Source organism: Rhipicephalus microplus, chromosome X, assembly GCF_043290135.1.
Source record: "Rhipicephalus microplus isolate Deutch F79 chromosome X, USDA_Rmic, whole genome shotgun sequence".
Classification (NCBI taxonomy): Eukaryota; Metazoa; Arthropoda; class Arachnida; order Ixodida; family Ixodidae; genus Rhipicephalus; species Rhipicephalus microplus.
The window spans coordinates 222,711,835-222,736,121 of NC_134710.1; the positions used below are offsets into that span (position 1 = coordinate 222,711,835).

At 40.6% G+C, this 24,287-nt stretch overlaps 1 protein-coding gene across 1 annotated transcript in view; it reads left to right on the forward strand.

Annotated features, from left to right (window-relative positions):
- Window positions 1-2,622, forward strand: part of anox (acyl-CoA-binding domain-containing protein anorexia) — a 38,769-nt gene extending 36,147 nt beyond the window's left edge. The window contains exon 8 of the mRNA XM_075878690.1: window positions 2,275-2,622. Within this exon, the coding sequence (XP_075734805.1) occupies window positions 2,275-2,414 (140 nt within the window). The 3' untranslated portion in view covers window positions 2,415-2,622. The remainder of the gene's footprint in view (window positions 1-2,274) is intronic.
- Window positions 2,623-24,287: the final 21,665 nt, after the last annotated feature.

Consider the following 24,287-nt stretch of genomic DNA (forward strand, 5'->3'; position numbering starts at 1 on the left):
CAGCAAACACATTATCCTGCGAAAGCGCTGATTCAAGCTTACGAAATAGTAGATGTAGGTGAGGCGGGGGGCTGTAATTGATGCTGTTTCATACATGTGGACAGGAAGTTCAAAAATTGAACACTGAAGCTTTTTGCTGTCTGAAATTTTAGATGTTATTACACATTAGCTTGTGACAGTGCCATGAAAGCATCTGAATTTTTATGCATGTCTGAAAAATTGTGGTGGCTGAAAAACAGTATTTGTGAATATTTAAATGGCCAGCATGTGTGTTGTTAGTTGAACACTGACGTGGCTTTAAGACGTTACCAAGACACTTGCTGCAGCGACCAAACACAACTCAGCTAACTTTAGAATTCTTAAGTGATCGTGTAGCAAATGTAACACATAGTACTTTTGTCCTTGGAACCTTTCAGGGCATTCCTTCCTCTTGGACTGATACAGCAACTGTCCCATATTCAAAAATGTTCAGACTCTGAAACGGCTAAGCAGTTTTCATGCAAAAGATTTAAAATACCCTGAACAGTTTCTTATGGTCATGGGCAGTATTTTAAAAAGCATGTGGTAGACGAGCTCAACAAGCCAGATGCATTTTCTTATATTGAAGAAACACCTTTTCTTGACAGAGGTGCAATCATAAGGTTTCTGTGATTTTTAATTGTACAAGTATAGACAAACTCATCTGTAATGATCATGTGATCTTCAGTCATTTTATAATGAAGATATATGGTTTTATATTTCACCATTGCCTTTTCCTGCTAAAGACTGTCACGTTAGCCGCGGGTGTTATCTACAATTTTATATTCGTCTATATTTGTGTTATGCCTGAATAACGTGCTGCACATTGTGCTTTTATTGGTCATCTGTCAGGAATGCAGTACGTTTTTTAAATATGCTTCTAGCAATACCTGCTTCGAAAGCCAGTTTTACTGCTCCAAAAGCTGCTTCAAAGCAGCCTACGGGACTAGCATCACTGTTAGATGGTTCAGTGTACAAAAATGGGGGAAAAAATACAAAAATTATTTTTGCAAGTTTTGTAAATTATGCTAGAAGTTGGATCATAAATTTTCTCATTCTGATTCATAAGATGGTCACATGTATCCTATCCAATTCTGTAGATAAAAAACAATGTTCTAAATTGTTATATTTAGCATGAATGATTAAGAAAGCTATTAGTTTATTTTTTAGAAACTGTTAGTATTAGCTAATATTCAAAAGATTGCGTTTGTACTCTATTCAAGCACATCTCATGTTTTTATTTCTCTGGCTCTACTGCAAAAGTACAGAGCTACCGTATTTACCTTTTTTGGCAGAAGAACGATGCAAAGTTGGGTAGTGCGAGAATCACGAGCGGAAAACTTTACATGAAAACGTACAGAATGAAAAAGAAAACGAAGTAGCCGCAAATCTGGATTCTCACACCAGTGACTAACAGCAAGCTTTGAGAAGTACTGATAAAAACTTACCTCAACAATAAAAGCACATGTTCAACACAAGGCAAGATTTATTTGAGACACAAAAAGTGCAAGCAAATAGTCGAGAATTAGAATACCATACGCAAGGCTTGTGGGTGTTGCGGGCGTAGCGGAAGCATTCGTCACTCAACAGAAGCCCTCAAAATGTAAGCATAGGACAGCAGTATTAGGCTGATGGCTATTTAACAGAATAGTCTGCAGTTTCCTTCTGAAGTAATAAAGTTTACCATCAATCCCAGTTTTAAGCACACGGCAGGCCCAACACGTCTTGGTGGCTTTTATTTAGCTGCTGTCACGAGTAGCGAACAGAAAACTCGTAAACTCCAAAGGGCCTACCAGCCACCCTGTTGCCGTTGTTTAGTGCATTATCTATCACTTTCAACTTGAAAGCAGCGGTGTAGCTTCAGTATCGCCCCATAATGCGACAAGATTACCGACACAACATACAAAACACGCCGTAACGCGCACTTGCCACTTTGGCTTGAATTGGATTGAATCTCTGTGCAGCAATAGTATGCTTGATGCTTAAGAGATGGTGCCAGATGACACAAGCTATTATCGTCAGTGGCTGGAATGAGCAGACGACATTATTGCAGCAGTTTTCGGGGGTGTGATATTTACTTCAGGAAAAAAAAGAAATCATATTTTTGTTGGGTGATGTGGGGGGTGCGAGAATTATGCGAGTGCGAAGATTACGCGAGTAAATACGGTATGTGGATGACTTGGTCAGGACAGTATGTTATAGTGAACATTTTCACCGTATTGTGAACATTTTTGATGCAAAGGGATTCTTTTACAGCATCCTCATGCGGACATTTGCAAGTAGCTGAACTGCTGCTCAAACGAGGTGCCGAAAGAGACACTAAAGATATGGATGGGCAGACTCCTGCTGAAGTGGCCCTCAACCCTGAGCTAGAGGCCCTTCTCTCACCCTCCTGACCATCTTCTCCTGAACAGAAGCCTCCAACACATGTTGATGTAGCTACATAGGACTTCTCCACCTGACCTCGTGCTGCTAACATGTCTGTATAGGTTGTTAGCAGTGTTGGAGAAAATAATTTTAGGGTGTACTGCAAAAATATACTGAATGATTAATAAAGCAGCACATACAAGACACTGTTTCTTAATAAACACCGAAAAGCTCTAATTTTAGGTGCATTCTTTTCTACTTTTACAACATTGCTGATGCTGTATTTACTCGCAAAATGAACGCACTTCTCGAAAAATCGAAACAAAGTTGGGGGTGCATGTATTATGCAGGGCAAACATTTATTAAAACATTTTCCAGATGAGCGAAAAATGTCGTAATGCAAAAAAAGTTAGGTCGCTTAGCTTTTCGCAATTGACGTACGCGAACACTGTTTGGAAACAGCTTCTTTGTTGCACTTTTCTCATCCTCGGTGGTTGATGGCGCTATGTTTTGCAAGCTGTCCCCGCGTCGCCCGCACACGCCATAAAAGCGTTTCGCGGCTACCTTTTCTGGCAATCGTTTAGCCGCGACAGTGTTATCTGCTGTGATCTCGAGGGGCATTCAGAAGTGCGCGCTATGATGCCATTTCCAGCTTCGTGGCAACCTCGCACGACGACCGCGACAACACAGTTGACATTGTATCAAGTAACCGGGTGATTCCACGAGAGATCGACACGGGTCCAAAAGTTGATAGTTTAGATTTCATTGAGTATTTTATATTTCGTGCACCTCTCACCAGGTAGCCCAAAAGTCAACTTCGTTTTATGATTAACGGCATAACTTACGAGAAAAAAAAATATCAAACTTCACCAACACGGAGGCACCAATTTCGTCACCTGTCATTTTCGAAAATTGCAGATGCTATAAAAAGACAAATATTATTGTTTCAAGGAAGATATTTTTTACCTGAAATGCATGTCTAATGAAGAATGAATTCATACGGTTTCAAGTTTGTAGACCTTAAGAAAATATCTTTTAAAAATGTCTAATATTGCGACAGCTTAAAATAAGTTACGTATTCCCCATTTTTTTTTCTCCGAAAGTAATGCAAGCAGCGGTTTCAAACTTGACACGTATTAAGGATATAGTGTGTTCATTAGGTACATAAATTATTGCTACCGTAGGGCAAATGTAAACTTTTATATATTGCCTCAAAGTTCTCATACTGACAAAAGTGTACTCCACCGAAATTTGAATAACAAAAAACCCCATCTTCGATTTTTCTTAAAATCCCGTAAATAGACAACCGAAGGCCATCATACAGTAATATAGAAAAACATGTTGCATTATTTTGTTTTTAGCGACAATATTCGTGGTACAAATCAGACCTTTTCGAGAATGCGCTGATAAGTTGAGAAATCTAGAAATTGGAACGGAAGAGCGGCAACAAGCTTCAAGCGCGAGTAAACGTGACCGCATTTGGTGAAGAAAGGCTGTTTTAGCTGATAGGAGTAACTATTTTGAACACGGTATTCTACAGTATCTGAATTCACTCTTATACGTAGAGCACTGAGACTTCTAATATGTGGTGCCTCTCTATTACTGACACACAGATGGAGCTGCTGTGACAGCCATGTGTTTGCAACACGTTGGGTAAGAGAATTGAATGTTGAATGAGTTCATAAACGATTAATAACAAATTCTTATCATTTGGGGCACGAAGACCGCCGCATTAGACTGAAGAACACGCTTTAGGGCAAGTTGTCATTCGTCCTCTGCTCTACAGATGAATTGTTGTGCGCCGCATCTCGGAGGCAATGCTTTAGATCATATGGTTCAAAGTAGGGACAAAGATTACGCCTCCCGTAATTTTATCAACAAAAACATTGTGAAATTCATTTTAACGTACTATACTTCAGTTTTGCATTCGCACTGTAGATACTTGTGCACAAGTAGAGAGGTGCACGAAATATAATATACTCAGTTAAATCTAAAATATCAACTTTTGGACCCGTGTCAATCTCTCGTGGAATCGCCCAACCAACCTTGCAGCAAGCTACCACCAAAACATCTAAACAAACGGTCAATAACAAGATTAACAACAATACGGCCGCCTGCTGGCTGTCCACATAAGAAGTTACCGTAGAAAAGGTAACCTATATCTAGCGTTCCTTGAAGTACACGTGGATAGCAACTGCAACCAAAGCGAGAATCGGCAGGGGGGGGGGGGGGCTGCTACAATGTTGCGGAAAGAGTCACAATCTTTTCTGGGTGACAAGCAATCTTTTTCTGGTTTTCCGGAAACCTGCGACGTGATGGCGACAAATGGCCCTTGGCGACCGCTATGGCGACAGCAAATCCAGTCGTCGTCGCTCGAGAATAGCATGCATGTAGTTGGGCCTTAAGTTTGTTACTTGCAGAAGGCGACCGTCGGTTGGCGCGGGTAGTTTCGTTACCTTTGCTTGCTATGTGCTTATCAGCTGCGATGTCTCTATACTCGCACCATTCATGAACCCCACTGTGGCGCATAGACACTTAAAGAAGATTGTGGACTTGCCACGTGCAGATGGTTGCCACGTGCAGATGGAAAGAAAAAAAATAAGGCGCGCGGCAGCTGGCGAAGGGGAGGCGGAAGCGAGCCGAGGGGGTTGACATAATAATAAATAGGCTCTGCCTCTAGTGCCGGCATATTATCCTAGAAAAAAATTTGCCGGCAGCTTTTCTTATTGGTTGCTCATCACTATGTGACTTATGTGCTGGCAGAATAGCGGCTGCACGTGTACTGCCGGGAGCTAGCATAGTATAGCGGAAAAAAAAGCACCCAGCATTTTCTTTTCTCTCTTTTTATATGCACGCAACCACGTCAGGGTGTCTGCCGGCGCATTTCTCATAAGCCTGTCGTGCCTAACCTAACCCACTCACGTGAAGTGCTGTTACCAACTACTCGTGTGAACAGCCGACGGCAGCTACACGTGTAAACAGTCCATGGCGGCGGGCCACGCGCCTCTAGCGGATGACGTCACTTGTCGTCCTCTTATAGGAGAGAACTGTTGGCATCTGGTCGACTGATATACTCAGCTGGCAGCTGGCAAAATAGACATTACTTAATAAAAAACAGAAGAGATCCAATGGGCAAGGAGGGGCCATGTGTCGGTTAGCGGGACTGCAGCAAATGAATGTAGGCTCTAGGTGCGTTTATTACAAGGGGGAAAAAATGCAAATTTTGACCACTGAAGGTTGGGGGTGCGTTTATTATGCGAATGCACTATTACGCAAATAAACACAATATTACTCAATATTGCAAGCATAAGGTCATGAATGCAGAATGTGTTTACATTAAGTTACCTTCACAAAAAATCACTGTCAAAAATCGAGTCGTGCACAAAGTGCTGTTTTTGAATGAATGCTACTTTCGCTAGCCCCACCGCGGTGGTCTAGTGGCTAAGGTACTCGGATGCTGACCCACAGGTCGCGGGATCAAATCCCGGCTGCGGCGGCTGCATTTCCGATGGAGGCGGAGATGTTGTAGGCCCGTGTTCTCAGATTTGGGCGCACGTTAAAGAACCCCAGGTGGTCGAAATTTTCGGAGCCCTCCACTACGGCGTCTCTCATAATCATATGGTGGTTTTGGGACATTAAACCCCACAAACGAAAGCTACTTTCACTAAATAGCATGCGTACTATGCGGCCTATTGCTTTGCGTCGCCGTGAATGGGCAAGCGCGTCTTGGCAGGGTTGGCAGTTTCGGCGGCTTTTTTGGTGAGGGCGTTGACACTCCACCCATCAAAGCCGATGACACTTAGTGTGTTAATGTGGTTGCAGAAGGATTTGTGCATGTCCATGTGCTTTTTCATGCTTTCTTTGTGTGCGATCGTGTGTGGGTGGTAGCTTGCCTCATATTCCCTGTGCTCGAGTACAATTTTTCGGTACCAGCATGTGTGGCAGATGGTTTTTTAGTGGTGTGAAGTTGTGAACCTGTTGTATGCTGCTGAGCAGCTCGAATGTGAAAAAAAAAAATGCTACATTGAAGCACAACGTATTTCCGTGTGATCTACAGTGTCAAAAAGCGCATCGGGATGCGTATTATTCGTAACGGCGCACTCGTGCTGCCGCCTCCAGATGACAGCATCAAATTACCATGCCAAGCATTCCCTTCACAGGCGCGCGCAACGAAAGAAGAAAACGAGCATCAAGCAACGCCCAGGGTGCGCCCTTATCCTCAACACATGCGACAGCCAACCAGCACAGATGAGGAGAAATCGAGACATCGAAGCGGGGCCTCTTTTGAAGGCGACCATATTCGCAGATGAACCAGCGAGACGAATCCTTTTCCTCTGGCTGCCGCTCTGGTATGTGCTACGCGCAGTACAATTAATTGGAATGTTCACGAAACCGGGAAGGATCCAGACTAGAAGTGTTGGAAGGTAGGACGGGCACTGAACGTCAGCCAAGAAGTTGTGATATTTGAGTGGTCTGAGTGAGTTGTGTAGCGCAGTCAGTCAACATTGAAGAATCGAGTTATGACACCGCTGGAGTACTTTGTTGAAGAGTGTCGACGGGACGACAACCAGCACTGGAGTTCGTTTCAGTGTTTCCTTGAAGTCAATTTTCGAGATACGTTCAAAGAATTGTGGAGTACATGCATGTGGTGAACATTTGGAGCCGCTAAGTGTTCTTGCACAGTTTATGATGGGTGAGATTACATTTGTGGGGTGGTAAGTTTGTTCAAGTTGTTTTAAATACAGTCAACTCTCATTAATTCAAACGTGAAGGGACCTTAGATTTTTGTCTGAATTATCAGAAGCTCTCAGATAGATGACTCTGGGTAAGGTGACACCATACATTATGATTAGGCATCGATTTTATCACAATTAAAAATGTTTTACGTGTTTTTAAACCCTAACTGCACGCAATGAACATAAAGTAGAAAAGTAAGGTCCACAAGGTTATTGGCCATTTACTACTGACCAGACCTTTTAAAAAAAATCGTGAATTGCCAACTGCTTCTTTGCTATAGGTATGTGACTTCAGCACAAAGCTCTCTTTATACCAGTTGAAAAGCATCGCGGTTTACCATGCGTGTGCTTAGTTTCAAACATTTGTTTACTAGCAAAGCCTTTTTCCTTGAAGGCCTCAAATGCTTGATTTTCATTTTTAGTCTATTGGGATTATTAAATATTAGTGGAAATTTTTAAATATTAGTGGGAAAGCAACAGATATTTTTTGGTATGAAATTGCAAAAAGTATGAATTAACCGAATGATGGAGTTTGAATTAAGAGGCTTTTAAATACATTGAAAGAATACAGGGCCAACCAAAAAATTGAACCTTGTTTGAATTAAAACCCAGAGTATGAATTATCAGAGTTTGAAATATTGCGAGTCTACTATACTTTGTAAGTGATTTTGTGAGTTGTAATTGGTACCTACCGAGTGTGCAATTTGTGTGATGCCTTTACTGTGAATACATATTTTGTTTGTGCCATAAACTCTTGGTTTTTAACTCGGTCTTTGGACCACAACTGGTGTTGTTTGTGCACTAAAAGAACCAATATTTAAATCATGCGTGATTTTGCGGTGCGTTTCGGTGTGCTGATACATCAGCTCGTGGAATCTGCCTGGCGATTGCCTCCCCAAAAACGGAATCAGTGACGCTTTTCATTTCAAGTAAGTCAAAAGCATTCATGGAGAGTATTGAGGCCTATACTTGACAAAAGATTGGCCCTCCTAGGGCAAACTGTTTACAAATCTGGTGTAATAGATACTCCTAATAACGATTCAGAATTGAACCTGTGATGTGCAACTACGAAATGTGTTATTTGCAACCTTCTGTTGCACGTAGCAATGCATGTGAAAGCGTTTTTCCTGTGAGGAGTGGTGGCACCAGAGCAGGCACGAAGTGAACTAGTCCTGTCCCACTGCTTCGGCGGCACACAACAAGCTGCACCTTGTTTTTTATCCAGCGGCCGTGGTACTAAAGAAGCAGTGCCTCTGTTTATGTACTAAAAACACCCAAGTATTTCTAACATTATCACCATGTCAACATCCTTACAGTCATGGTACGTTAAATGGTTCAACCTAAGCAGATCAATATAGGATTGGAATTTTGTTAAGACCTGCAATCAATTTAACACTTCTTAATTTGAAGCTATATCTGTCACCTTAAGATGAAGTTGTTTAGAAGCTCATTATTTTTTTACTGTTGCAAGGAAATTTTGTAGTTGGCTAGTTACCAGAAGAACTTTCATGTCACAAAAAATAAAGAGAAGCATTTTTTTCCTTCTTCAATGAACAGCCCTGCATGTTGCAGTTGTGAATGTTTCCAAGGGTAGTAATTTTGGCATATATTTGTAATCCAGCCTCATGCTGTAGACTCACTTTTATTGTTGCTTCAAGCTGACAAGAGCATCGGCAACAATAGACAAGGGCACCTAAATAAAATTGCAACCAAGTTTGAGGCCACTTGATCCTTCTCTCGAGCACTGGGAGGCCCTGTTGACCAGCTTACACCCAGTCACTCAGACAAGGGTTGTCGAGTGGGCCACACAGGTCACCATCAACTTTAGGCTGATGGCCATCGAACACTGAATTGTCCGCAGTTACCTTCCGATGAAATCAAGGTTTACCATCCATCCATTACTCCACATAAAGATATGCACACTAAAATGTACATATACATGTATTCTTAAATACTGCCCTCTTTAAACTAGTATTTGGTGATTGCACAGATTCATCCTCTGCAGCATAACACTTGCTGTGTAGTAAAACCCTAATAATAAGTGGTTCACACGACCAAACGCACAAAAAAATGCCGGAGACTATAACAGGAACATTGGGTTAAAAACGTGATATAATGCTGCTAAACAATAAAATGGGTGCATTGCATGCAGTTCTACTTAACAAAAACTTCATCAGTTTTTCCTAAGAAAAGTTTTTAAATGAAAGCGGGCATTTTTGTCGCGCATCTTTACAGAATCGGACCCTTTCTGAGCACTTGTATGGCTCTGTGGCAGTTCACATTGACAAACTCACTGATGTATCTTCTCGGTGCATACTTCGCAATTAAGCCTCTGCAAATTGTTAATTTTAGGTTCTAAGTGAATTCAAAGCAAATAGTGATTTGGTCAAATAGTTTCCAAAAGAGTTCTACATATAGCATATTACAATGAAAAATGAGCATATTTTTCATGATTCAACTAAGGTGTACAATAATATATATATATATATATATACACACACGCACGCACACACAGGGTGTCCCACGTAACTTTAGCCAGAGTTTAAAAATAAGCCAGATGACGTAATTATGATAAAGGTGGATAAAAAATTTCAATGAGAAAGTTGTAGATCGGTTTGCAAAACAATAAATAGTTTTGAACTTTATATCTGTTAAGTATTTGTGTTTTTCTGCTAATTGAAAGTCTACAAAATAAAAAAAATACCACGTGACAAACCTGCTTGCGCGTCAGTGCACACGATAATTCTAGTGCTCCCTAACGTTCCGCCGACGAACGACAAGCTTCCCTCGCACCGGTTCATGCCAGCGATAAGCAGTCAAGGCGGTTATCGTTTTTGTGGCTGATAGCAAAGCATGTTCATCGTAAATCCACCAGCATCGTTGCGGCCCTGCCGATACAGCACAATGGGGCAAATGCTATGGTCCTTCTTACGCAGAACCTTAAGGGGCACTAGAATCATCGTGCGCACTGATGCGCGAGCGGTTTGTCACGTGGTATTTTCGGTTCCTGCCCACGGCAAGTTATCTTTTCACTCATTTTTCTTTTTTCACATTTACCTTACAATTCAGTCTAATAACCTCCCCTATACTTTCCTTGGCGTTATTGTCTGTTAGATTTCATTAATATTGTTTAAAAATGTGAAAAGCGAGCCCTTAAGTATGCACCTATTTCCCTGATATATATTATATATATATATATTGTGCTCGTTCTATATCAAGTGCACGCTGTCAATTTTCGACCATCTCCGATCATGCTGAAAAAAATCGTGCAGGTGCATATAAGAAGCAGTTGATGAGGTGTGCTTTCTCGTAAAAAAATGTTTGCTGCCTAGAGGACACTTCAAACTTTTGGCACAAAAGTAAACCTGTGTCATGCTAAATAATTTATATGATATTACTGGTTTCAGCAATTACTGCCAAACAATTTTTTCCTTGAACTCGAGATGCTACGCTTTCATGACTTAGTTCATTCATTTTTTTTAACTTTTGTTATTTTGCATTTTGGCAGAAAGTTGCAATATACTGCATCTTTAGTGTTTTTTGTAAAAAGCACATTTTTTTCGCGAGTAATGTGTTCATATTTTCTGTTGTATAGCTCCCTATGTTATATGATTAAACTACTTTGAGAATGAGTAGTAAAGTCCAAATGTTGCCAAAATATTGTGACAAAGTTGGGGAAAATGGCATTTTGATTCACATTGTGGCTTAATTTTCACAATGTTGTGGTCAAATTAAAAATATAGCTTATATATTGTTACATAGTATGGTTTGTCAGTAAAACGTGCAGAAAGTTTCAAAAGATTAAATTTTGTTTTAAGGGAGTAAAAAATTTTGCATCTGAACAACCACAACGTAGAACGAAGCATGCCATTTCATTTTCATTTTATTTATTAGTACCCTCAAGGCCAAAGGCATTACAGAGGGGAGTGAGCAAAAAATATATATAAGTAAAAGCTAACAAGAAAAGCAGCAAACAATAAGTAAAATAAAAGTTCTTCAGCTCCTATTTACACAGTGGTAGCTAATGTTGTTTTGAACAGTTGGTGGCCTTCATTAGTGGCAATGCTTCCGGGAAGACGATTCCAATCCTGTGATGTGCGTGGAATACAACTATGATAATAGTGCTCAGTATTACAGAAAATGATTCCATCTTTGTGGGAATGATCAATGCGAAAGAAGTGATAGGATGGTTTAGCGATTAGTTCATTCTGGAGATGGCTGTTACGGAAGTAAATTTTTTGAAAAAGGCAGAGTTAAGAAAAATGACGGCGTGCAGCAAGTGGCGGCAGACTGAGAGTTAACTTCATGAAGGAGATACTACTAGCAGTTCGGCTGTAGTTATGAAGAATGAATAGAGCATAGTATATTGAGCAAGTTCAAGTGAATCGATTAGCTTAGCAGTACACAGATCCCATACAGCAGGAGCGTACTCAAGTTTGGAACCGATCAAGGTTTTGTAAAGAATCAGCTTCAGTGATGCGGGAGCAGAAGAGAAATTGTGTCATAGGTATCCGAGCATTTGGTTAGCGCTGTTTATTATATGATTTATATGAAGAGACCTAGTTAAGACTGCTGTTATGTGTACTCCAAGGTAGCGGTAAGACGTTACTGACTCAAGAATGCTGTTGTTAAGCTGGTATGCAAGTGGGTTAGACGCAGTACGGGATACACGTAAGACTTTGCATCTATTGTTATTTAGTGTCATTAGCCAGTCGTTACGCCAGTCAGAAATAGCCTTCAAATCAGTTTGCAAGGTGGTTACATACTGGACGTTAGTAATTTCACGAACCACAACACAGTCATCAGCAAACAAATAAATGTTAGAAGTAACGTGCTGAGGTAAGTTACTGATGTAGATTAAATAAAAGAAGGGGTCATAAGACCAACCCTTGGGGCACTCCTATATCCACTGAGCTACTGCGGGAAGTATGATCATTACAAGTTACAAACTGAGATCGGTTGTAGAAAAAATGTTCCAGCCATGTTAGCATTTTCGAACTAAGGTTAAGTTGCGCTAGTTTTGAGAGAAGCAGTTTGTGGCAAACCTTGTCAAATGCCTTTGAAAAATCTAAGAAAATACAGTCGGCGAATGAGCGGCAGTCCAGAATTAGATGAAGCTTATGAGTAAATGCAATTAGCTGTGTTTCACCAGAGAGTGTGTTTCAGAAGCCGTGCTGTGCATACAATAAATGAAAAATTTCAGAGTAAAGCACGTGCTCCAGAATATTGCACGGGATACTGGTTAGTGATATTCAGAAGAGTTGTATGGAGAAGTGCTGTTACCTGATTTATGGATTGGAAACACCTTCCCGATTCTCTAGTTGTGAGGAATTTCACCTGTAACAATGGACTGTTGAAAAATCAGTAACAAAAACAGAGGTGAGTATTTCTTTGTACCTTTAAGAAATATTGCATTAATAAGGTCGACACCCAGACTTGCAAAAACCTTCAAGGACTGTATTATTTTTTCAATACCATCGCTGTCAATGACGATGTCATCTATGGGTAAATAGTTGTGAAGGGGTGTATAAGGTATTGACGAACTGCTGTACAGGACAAAGTTGCTGCAAAATACATTGTTAAGGATTGTTGGCCATTCAGGCGCAACGATAGGTACTCCACTAGAATCGGTCAGTGTTACCGATGTTTTTGACGCAGGATTAGTAACACGCCAGAATTTTTGGGGGTTATCACAGAGCATCGATGGCAGTGTGGTCTGCATGAAGTAACTTTAAGCTTGTTTCAGTCCCGCAACATAAGTTTTGCTAGCTTCTTTGTACGTTGTCCAACAGTCTTCTGAAGGGGTTAGTTTAGCCGTACGATATATTCCTTTCTTTCGGTTGGTTAATTTGTGCAAGTAACCATTATACCAAGGTGTGTCAGCATTGGAGATGATGTCACGATTTGGTACCCATTTTTTAATTAGTTCATAGACGTTTGTTTTAAACATGTTCCAGTTGGTATTTACGCTTCGGTCTGAAAAATCATTCGTGAAATCATCTACGAACTTGGCTAGCTTGCTGCTTATTACCTCAACGTTAGCATTGCTGTAATTGTGCATGGTTTTTGTAGTGTGACTATTTTTAACTTTGGTAGCTTTAATTTCAAACACTAGTAATAAGTGGTCACTTAGACCGGGCAAATAAGATATGGATGTCACTTGGTCTGTACACGTAGTTAAAGTGAGGTCTAAGGTATTCGCACTAAGATTCAGTGACCTAATGGGTTTAGTGAGGATTTGAATAAAAGAAAAAGTATAACAAGGACCTAAAAAGTCGCTACTCTGTGATGAAAAGGGGCTTAACACAGGCACTTTCGATGACCATTTAGCAAAATTGAAGTCACCTAGAAAAAATATTGGTGCAGTGGGGTGCCGTGTTATTATTACGTTAAGGGCATCATGAAGCTCGAAGACAGAGGTGGAAGAGTAGGAAGGGGGGCGGGAACAGACACCAAAAATAAATTTTTTGTCTCCTAGTTCTATGCAAGCCCACGTGGATTCAAAATCGGTTTGAATGTAAATGGGGTAAGAGGAAATGAATTTAGCTATCGCAAGTAATACGCCACCATCAATAGGATTGGTGCGATCACATCAATAAAACATGAAATGCGATGACTTATCTAATAATTCGCTAGAATGAACATTGGGATTTAACCAAGTCTCTGTTAGGGCGATGACGTCTGCCTCATATGTGTCGATAACAGAGTTAAGATCTTCACATTTGTTTATAGTACTTCGAACGTTAGCCAAAATAACAGACACACTTGATTTGGAAGACTGTACATCACGTCCTCTCACGTAGCCCTATCGGTCGCGGTCTCCGCGCTGTTAGGAAGCCTTTCAGGTGGGCTACGCGAGTTATTTTCTCAACGCTATCTGTTTTATATTGCCTCGCCTTCAGTCCATAGCATGTCAGCGCGAAGCTCTAGTGAGCTTCTTTGGCAGCGAGTAATGCATGTCACACAGCTTCTTGTTACTTGTTTTAGTAATAATGCTGTATGGAACGTCAAAAAGGGGTAATAGTGCTAGCTTTATGAAACGATATCTTCCTCCTTAGACCATTAAAGAGAAGGTTATATTCAACCGCTTCTCATTCGCAAGGGGCAGAATCGCAATGCAGTAGATGACCTGCAAGACTGCATTGGGGCATTGTGTTTGGCTTATGCTAATTAATACACATTGTCCTAATAATATATAATGGCATAATTATAGTATAGTTTACCTAAGCTGTTTTTATCATGTTACTGGTATAGGCCGATGCGTGATTGCTTACAGCTAGTGTGCACGATGAAATGATGTATTAGGTGTACACATTGAAGGTGATTTCTATTCATGCCTATAAATAACACTTAATTCGCCATTTCCAGTTGTCATATAAACTTTTCCCACATCTTTTTTCTTAATGGTTTTATAGGCTGTTAAAATGTTAAAAGCTTGTCTTTATTATCAAATGTGCTTTTAATTAAAACATTTCCAGCACCTTCAGACCATTCAGAAAGACGGGATGAAACTGTTGAAATTCTTGCGGAAATCGTGACTGAAGTGTTATTTATGGGCACGATATCAAATAATCCTGTAATGTGTACACCTAGGAAACATCATTTCATTACGCACACCAGCGGGATATGATCATACATTGGTCCATAGCTGAAACATCATAAAAAGACTAAGTAAACCACACCTAAGTTATATCATTATTATTATTATCATGACTTTGTGCATTAATTATCAGAACCGGAACAGAATGCCCCAATACTGTCTTGCAGGCCGTCGACTGCATGATAATTGTGCCCCTTGGGACTGAGAACTGGTTGAAATAACCTTTCTTCTAATGGTCCAAACAAAATATCATTTTATAAAACGAGTACTATTGTGCCTTTTTGATGTCCCATCCAGCAATATTACTAAAACAAGTGACAAGAAATTGTATGACATGCATTACTCGCTGCCAAAAAGCCTTGATAGAACCTTGAACTGACGTGCTAAGCAGTGAAGGCAAAGCAATGGCAAGCTTCGTACTACCATGTGGTTTTTCAGGTAGAAATTTTTTTTCTCCCTTAAAACAAGGTCTGTGAAACTTTTTGAATGCCTTAATGACAAGCCATACTATGTAACAATATATAATCCATATTTTTACTTGGACAGCACATTGTGAAACTAAAGTCGGAGTGCGAGTCAAAATGCTATTTTTCTGGCAATGTTGACGCTTCATTTATTCTCAAAGAATTTTAATCATATAGTAAATATAGGGAGCTATACAATAGATATTGTGAATACATTACTTGAGAAAAAATTTGTGCTTTTTATAAAAAAACACTAAACATGCAGCATATTGCAATTTTTTGCCAAGGTGAAAAATAAAAAAGTTTACACAAAAATGAATGAACTATAATAGCCATGGAAGTGTAGCAGGTTGAGATTAAAGAAAAAAATAATTTCGTTGTAATTGCCCCAACCATTAATAATATATAAATTATTTAGCATGACACAGTTTTACTTCGGTGCCTGTAAGCAACACAAATTTTTTTTTAACAAATATAATGCCTAATTAACTATATCTCACATTCACGTATACCTGCACAATATTTTTCAGCATGAGCGGAGATGGACGGAAATTGATGGGGTACACTTGATATGGAATGACATATATATATATATATATATATATATATATATATATATATATATATATATATATATATATATATATATATATGTGGAAACAACTTGGAGTAGAAGCAGTACTTGGCTTTTGGTAGAATAAAAGTAATAACTTTTCAAATACGTCAAGCCTTACAATCTACTATACCTAGAGCATATAAGCAAGTGTAACAAGCTTTTTAACTTAAAAAATGATGAATTGATGTGAGGGTAATATGTTTATTCTAACTTAAAGTAGGGAGCGCTGATTAATTTTGCGGGAGCGCTTATTTCTCCTGAATAGGCGTTTTCACGGCTTTGCACACGTCTAATGCGGTGAAACCACATTAACAAAATGTTACATGCAGATCTATTCGTGCATTTCGAATACTGTACTTCAAAATTTCCAATAACTTAAATTAAAATTGAAGCAAATTTGAATACTGTAACATTTGTTCAAATATTCAAAGCGTTCGAATATTCGCATAAGTCTATTCACGATATATCACGCAGAAATGTTGCAAGAACTATCTGCAAGAAGAAGATTCTAATAGATCAGTGCCTGTAGACTCATTGCTGGGACCGAATTTCAGGAACATAAAACATAGGAAAACATACAAGAAAGATATGTCTCGATAGGGTTCTACAGTAGTATAGCCTCCGACTTACTGTAATGCAGCTTCTGTGGTCAAAGTACTTATTTCATTCTGAATATTCAAATTTTTTTTTTATTGTTGTCCAGCCACATAGTATGTACACACTTCACGTGCGAATTCTCAGTGCTGGACACAGCAACCAGGAAACAATATTTTCTTACTGCCTTAAATTATCTTTTATTCGCATGCACGTGTAAAAGACAACAATGAAGTGCAGCCCTCAGACACTCGCTTTTCATTGCGCAAACTTCTTACAAGGCTTCAAAACTTGCTGTTGGCATCTATCAGTTTCTATGGTTCATTTGGCTTGGGAAAATAAGAACAGAACTCATCAACATTACCTAGGTAGGCGTTTGGGTAACATATTCCATGTGCACCGAGTGTTGTAATTGTCTTCTTATTACAAATCTAGGGGCTATGTTGGAACACAAATTTGAAGCCAGTGAGAACGCAAAAAATTTGTACAAAATGCTATGGTTAGCACCATTTTCAAGAATTACAGTCATCAAAATTTGTAATGAAATGCACTGCTATTCAAGTAATCTTTCATTGGCAATAGTAGACCCAAAGTTGATGCAAGCAAATTTTGACTCTGACTGTATTTTTTTAACATGCACAGATACACAGAGAAAAAAAAATGTCACGTGTATGTCATCTGCCATTCACGAGTGCCTGTTCGTTTGCCCAAGAATGTAGCCTCTGAACAAAGTTAGCATTCGGCTGAAAAGACTTTGAACATTACACTGATGTCTGATCTTGTGAGCAATGCTTTCTAAGTTTTTGAGTGCAGTGACACCAGCGGTGCACTATTTCCCTCATTTCTGGCCTTCCTCTCTAGGTCATGACACAGGATAAGTCCTATCCACAATTTTGCCATGAAAGTCTTGCCCACCATTCTTTGCCTTCATCTTATCTGTTATAGTTACTAGAGTTCAGGAAAAACTTAGTATTTCTGCAACCCATATGGGAGCACAACTCAGCATCGTTGAGGGGAGGAGAAAGAGCAACTAAAATAGCACAAAAAAGTGGCCAACTTCTTGAGATGTCAGTGCTCATACCATAGTGCATCAGTTCTGGGTACCTCTTTCCCCATTGGATAAACCAGTGGGTGCACTGGGGCACTGGGAATCAAACTCAGTGTCTCCCACATTGAAGGCAGACATTCTAATGACTGCTGTGGCCTTTATAATTTACTTTAGCATTGTCATTGTGACCTCACCCGTTTCTCAAAACTGATCCTTATGCTCACCTCACCAGGTTAGGGTGAGGGCAGATGAAAGTGAGAGCGCTTATGTCTTAATGACATGCAACACGCTAAGTAAAATGCGCAGATGTCTGTTTACAGATCACAACGTGTCCACAGTTTCTTGCGTTTTTTTTTCTTGTTCCACAGTTACATAAATCTTCCAAGTGGGCACCAAAAATGGCTTCATGTAGTCTAAATACATCTGCCAATATCATTTATTTCATTCCGATTGGATAATAGTTCGAAGTGTACCTTTTTTCAGTTAGCTATGTTATCTAGCTGCTCTTGCAACTAGTAAAAGAGTCTGTGCTGATGATTTACATACTTTTAAGTTGCTTGCTACTATGAAACTACATAAAATTCCATGAGTGAACTAAGAACACATGCACGCATGCTGTGCAAGGCTTTAAGTCAAACGCTGCAGTTGACATGGCCAAAAGGTGTTCATTAAAGAACACAAGATATCTGGTTCAAATTGGGCTCAATATAAGCCACAAAAAAAGGCCTATGAAGTCTACGTCTCTGCAGTGAATCGACTTTAGAAAAAACTGACACCAGGTTGCAACATTGATGCTTCACATTTGGTATAAAAATTAGCAGGCAAAGCAGTCACACAATAACGAACAAAATATAATGAGCAGTGAGCCTAGACTGCTTTCGGGGACCTGTTGAAGCGAACATTTGCAAATACAAGTGGCCATTCTGCTACCGAAAAGTAGAGTAGGTTGAAGCGATAATTATATGTTTGTGGAAAGTGTTTCTCGGGGTGGTGACTTGGTTTTCCTTAACCTTTTTCTCTAACTGGACATACCCACCCCGTCGCCCTCCTCATATTATCAAGCCATCCTTGAAGCTCTCCCTCTTATTGAGCACTATTGAGCACATTGTCACCTCTTGACCAGGGGCGTAGCCAAGTGGTGGCACACCGGGTATGTGCTCCCCCCCCTCCAATTTATTTTCACCATAATGTAAGAGAGTGATTAAGGGGGTGCCCCTCCCCAAATCAAAATGATACCCCCCCCCTCCCCCCTCCAAAAAAATTTCTGGGAACCCGCCTGCTCTTGAGTGAAGAAGGCACTAGGCTTCACATGAGTTGCTATGGGGAGTCAATAAAGTGCAATGAACTTATTTTTATTGAGGGGTAGTGCTGGCACATACATAAGATGAAGTGTCGAGTGTATTACTGGATTTCAAGGGCTTCTAAACTGTATATGATGTGTGGGGGCGACGTCATCTGTAGGCAGACATCGCATCGTGTCTGTGTGTAAGTATGTATGCACGTCTGTGCATGTGTGCATATATATGTATATATATGCACACATGCACAGACGTTCAGACTGTGCATGTGCAGGCAAGAAAACTATGCTTTGTGGGGAATTTATCATGCATGAGCGTGGGGTTTCCGATTACAAATATGACAGAGCTGCCTCATTAAATTGTTTTTTGAAGTTTTCTTGGCTGTCGCGAGAATAGACACTCCCCATCTAGTTCACTCACAGCAACCTTGGCCTTTTTTTTTTTATTGTGTTTCGGACATCACCTACAGTCTACATCGGCCATACGACACTGATGCCATCCCATGAAGCCACCATAACACATATCTCCTGAAATACTGGATAAAACATGAGCAGATTTGAAATAGAGAAAGATTATTTATTGGAAGGCACAGAGGTCGGCCTGAGATGTTTTCTGGTGCAGCTCTCCCACTTGGGCGTCTCATACTCAGAGCTAGTTAGGGACATTAAAAAGGTGCTAACGAGTAATATGAAGGGTAGCTGGAATTAACCAGGGTACTCAAGAATGCGTGAAGTTTTGGTTCAGAGTGGAAAGATGACTTATTAAAGGAGACGTTTGTTAAGCAAAGACCAAATATCTCTAACTTAATTTCTCTCGCCCAAGACTCCGTGCTGAAGTGATGTCACGAATCTCGCAGCTCTCAGCGAATTAGAAGGCACCATAATATGTCCTCACGAGTGCAGCCGCTGCACGACCGCAGCTTTTGTGATTAATACGATGGATGTGGTTGCAGACTTTGAAACTCTCAGCGAAGATCTTACCATGGAAGCAAGATTGCATTTCAGCAAGTCTAAAATGATCTCCATGCCCTTGTGGCAGCTCTTCCTGCATACATTGTGTGGCAGCAACCTGTGGAAAGTGAAGCCCCATTTTCTTCCACTGCAAACGAGGAGTCTACTTGCCAAATACTGTTTATGTACACGCTTATTTCATTTTGTGTTTTTATTAATGCTGATTTCCTTTGGGAGAAATGGAGGAGAGTCTTCATGCGGTGAGGAGAAGTGAGGCAATGCAGTGAGAGCAGGGCCACTAAATTCGTCCATGGAATTCGGCACGCATCTGAAGAGCAGGTGGTAGGGTGCCAGTGAGGAGAAATGGGCAATGTTATCAAAACCATCGAAGCCCCATTGTTCTTTGTAAGACAGCTGCTGAACACGTCTCAAATCCGACGGAGAATTACTGCGAAGCTTGCTTGTATAAACGACATCCAACATCAGTGGGGTCAAACTAGTACATCTGGCTGCCGCCATTACTAGCATGCTCACTGGCAGAAGCAAAATAAAAAAATGAGTGAAGAAGCTGTCACGATAAATAGCTCCTGACGAATTACGACCAGACTGCATTTGCGATCACTATGAGAAAGTTGAAGGGGCATTGGTAGTAATATTTTTCAGTTTTTTGCTTTTTTTATCACTAGCTAAAGCTCAGTTCATAGTAAGAATGCCATGAATGTGAAAGCAACGAGGTGATATTCCATTATAGTTCTATTTCCTCTATATATTTAGTGTTATTGTGCATGAAAGTTACCACTGGAGACATGGACACTGCCATAGTACTGACGTGTCCCGTGAAGCTACCTTGCTTCACAGAGCCATGTTCAAACAACGGGAAGCCTGAGTATGTTTTTTTTTCTCAGTTTGACTCTTCAATCATTCTTGTTTTACCAGCAGTTCATGGGCACTAGCATTCAGAAAAATACCTTGGAAAGTGTGGCCAATGTTTTCAGTGGCATGGGGCTCCAATGCTGTGTGTGCAATTTATGCACCTAGCATGCAGAGGAGAAGGGTGCAATTTTATATTAAAGGTCTCACCTAAGGGATAACAAGTATCATGGTACGTCGCTCATAAAGCTTAGAAAAGAGCAATGAAGTGAAGTCCGACGCACATTCATGCAGCAGGAACTTCCAAGAAGGTGACTTCGTCTGCCAACTAGGAGTACCAATGCTAATCTGGTGAGCAACAGTGAGCTCACGCGTAACATTTTCCCCTTCCAGTGAAGATGTCAACACTTCTAAAACTTTAAAAAGAAATTACTTCGGAAAGATCACATAGTCAACCTACACACAGTGATTGGGGAACACATTGTTGGGAATGTATCAATATGCAAAGAAAGGAGGGGGAATGCACTTTGCTAGAAAATTGCAATCTGTGAAACAGCTTCTAGTTTAAAAAGAAAATGAGAAAGCTTGGAGGAAAGCCTATAATTAATTGTCTTATTTTATTTAATCGTCAATTCATCCTAGCATCTGTCCACAAAAGCTTGAAGTATGCTTGGAGGCTGACATGTCTGATAAGTTTGTAAAAACCTTATCAATTGCAACCCCCAAGCAACAAAACCGTGGGCCGTCCTTTTCCTTTCCGACTTTTACTACAGTTATTAAGTGTGGAAGAACCAAGGTGCTGAACCAGAAGGAAACAAACATTTCAAGGGACAAGTTCATCGGCAAAGCTTGTAGGAGGTTTAGAGGGTTCATCCTGCACTTCCCTGAAATGATTATGTTTTGTATGTCTATATATATGCGCACCCATATGAACACACTCAGTAACATAGATAATGTCAGACCCCCCAAAAAAAGATTCTGGCCATTTCTCAGGACTACAAATAAAGTTATTCCATCCAAACATGCCCCAGTGTAGCTTCATCATTTAAATTGTGCACATGTGGAATTAGGCTTACACCGACCTTTTTCATCTGATAGTTTTTCGTAGGATTGGATAGGATCAAGGAATGAGGCAGAGGGCGAAAGGCATCCAAAAGTCGTGGCGTTAAAATGTGCTCCTGCATGGGCTTCAGAATAGAATGCCAGCCTTTACCTCCTCCAGAACTACTTTACGACGGAAGATGGTAGAGCCAGACAAAAACAAACAATGCTCTTTATGCAAAGCACCTACAATTAGAATATCAGAAGTCACAGGCTTCTAGAATATTGTATTTTGTTTGTTGAAAGAAAAGCGCACGCTTTAACTATTGAAAGGAGTTTGTAGCCCCACAGGTTGTACCAAGGGAGGTGGTGAGGGAGGGGAAGCTTTTGAAAATCCTTGAGTGCGATAGCACGCGTCCACTGGTCTTGCACATGTGGGTGTGCTAACCCCCTCCCCCTCAATTCCAGAGCCCCTGTTTAATAATTGGGGAAGGAGGGTGTTTCTACTAAATCAACTCTTTTGGTGTCTTGCTTTTCACTGCTGAACTCAATCAGTCTTTCTCGAATTTACATTTAGGCCATTCTGTTGGTATGCATCATGCCATGATGACACCAGTACCATACAGTAAACATAAAAAGCCAAGTTCAAGATGAAGCAAGCACCTTCATTGCCATTAGTGCCTGTAGGAGGAAGTATAATTTAGAACCACAGCCATAACTGGGAAGGCAGTACATTGGAACATTTAAATGTGGGTGCCTGCTCTAAAAAATTCATAGACCGTAAGCAAGAGACAATCACTGCTATTCACAGAAGCTGTTACTTCAACTGTGCTCTTCAGGGTCGGTACTCTCTACCAGAGGCATAGGCAGAAATTTTTTCGAGGGGTAGATGCAGGGGGGCACCTCCTAGATCAACTCTTTCGTTACCATGCCTATTCAAATAGATCACCGGTGATCGACACTTTGAACCATCAATTTCAGCATGTTGAGTGACTGAAACAACTTTATTGTTGATCTGGCATAAAAGGGGAAGAGGTAGGGGAATTAAAGAAAGACTCTAGCGTGCTCGGACGTCCCGGAACAGCAACCTACTCGCGTCGAACCCGTGGGGGCGCCGCTTTCAGCCGCTGGAGTTCCAGGATGCCAAGCGCGTGTTGAATTTCTTTCCGATGCACTCAGCACTTTCCAGTAGTTAGTTTAGCCACTTTCAGAATTTATTTGAATTTGCCCATTTTGGCAACATAATGATTCTTGACAGACCTTTGCGCAAACCAATGTGTGTGTTGTTGAGAAAATGCACATGGTTGGTGAACTACACAAAGTATGTGCCCCTCGTGCTTATGCTACAGCAACATCAAAGTTCTGCAATCAAAAGAACCTTTGCAAGTCTAATATCAAATTAAGGTGCCAACTTCGCAATCTGACTGTTGAGCGGTAATTATTGCCAGAAAGTTATGCAGGCTATTGCTGTTGCTATAGGAGTGAGGAAAAATACATTCTACAAAATATATTTCAGAAAGTCCGCCGCATGTTCAAAGTTTTGAGGTGGCCTTCTCAGCCAGTTCCCAGCAGCTTTGGTTTTGCTTGTATCATTATATCAGACACAGGGTTACATATAGTGCCGCTAGTCGCTCCTATGGTGTCATCATCACGCGCCCATGGGTGCGTACATGCGCTGCAAAAAAACACACACAGTTCTAAACTCTCTTGCAACAGCACCTGAAGTGAATGAGGACGAGCTTAGATTCCGAGGATGACAGCACCTCAGCTTCAAATTTTATGACGATGATGTTGTGCCATGAAATTGAAGCATTCGTCACACTGCATGAAAAAGAATTAAGTTATTTAGGCCAATCTTGTTTATTGCCATGAGTGTGACAACGCTACCTCGGTGCACCTCGTATTCTGCGCATGTTGTGATGTAGGCTGCCAGTACCTATATATATATATACTTTTCACCCCGTTTTTTCCAATAAACAACAGTTGTGAGTCAGCGCCGTCTTTTCTTTCTCTTTTGCTCCTTCCCGGTCCTGTATTTTTTCTGGTGTTCCACTGTAAGTAAGTTCACGATGAATCCTAACCAACTGGCCCAACTTACCGTCTTATCCACAACCATTCATGGGTTTGTTTCGTTTAGGCCTCATATTGTCTCCTCTGCTGTAAGGGCGTAGCTGCTGGCCTTTGTGCACAATCTTATAGGTACTCTGGTTACATGCGAGGTCTCCACGTCGCTGGGGGGCGGTGTGCTGGCGCAGGCTGCAGAGCTTCCCCTCGTGAGAAGGCGATTGGAGCACATCTTGGCCCTGACTATGGAGCAGCGCAAAAAGTTTTAGAACTGTACACTATATTGTTCCTTTATTTATTACGATGTGCAAAAATGCAAAGAATTATGCTTGGATACATATATTTAAATGCCAACCTATACGGAGTGATGTGCCGCATGGAAAGAGGTGACGCTGGACGAAATAGCAAAGTTCATTGCAGATCTGATTTATAGAGGGATTATTCACATCACAGGCATTCATCTATAGTGGAGTACCTGCCGGTTGTTATCACCAAAAAATAAAGTTACTGAGAAAAATGTAGGAGTTCACTTGTGTCTCACAAAAAACCAAGCAATGCTTTACCGCATGGCACAAGCAACGAAGCAGCACCTTGGTTCCAATTTTTTTTGTATATGTGAAT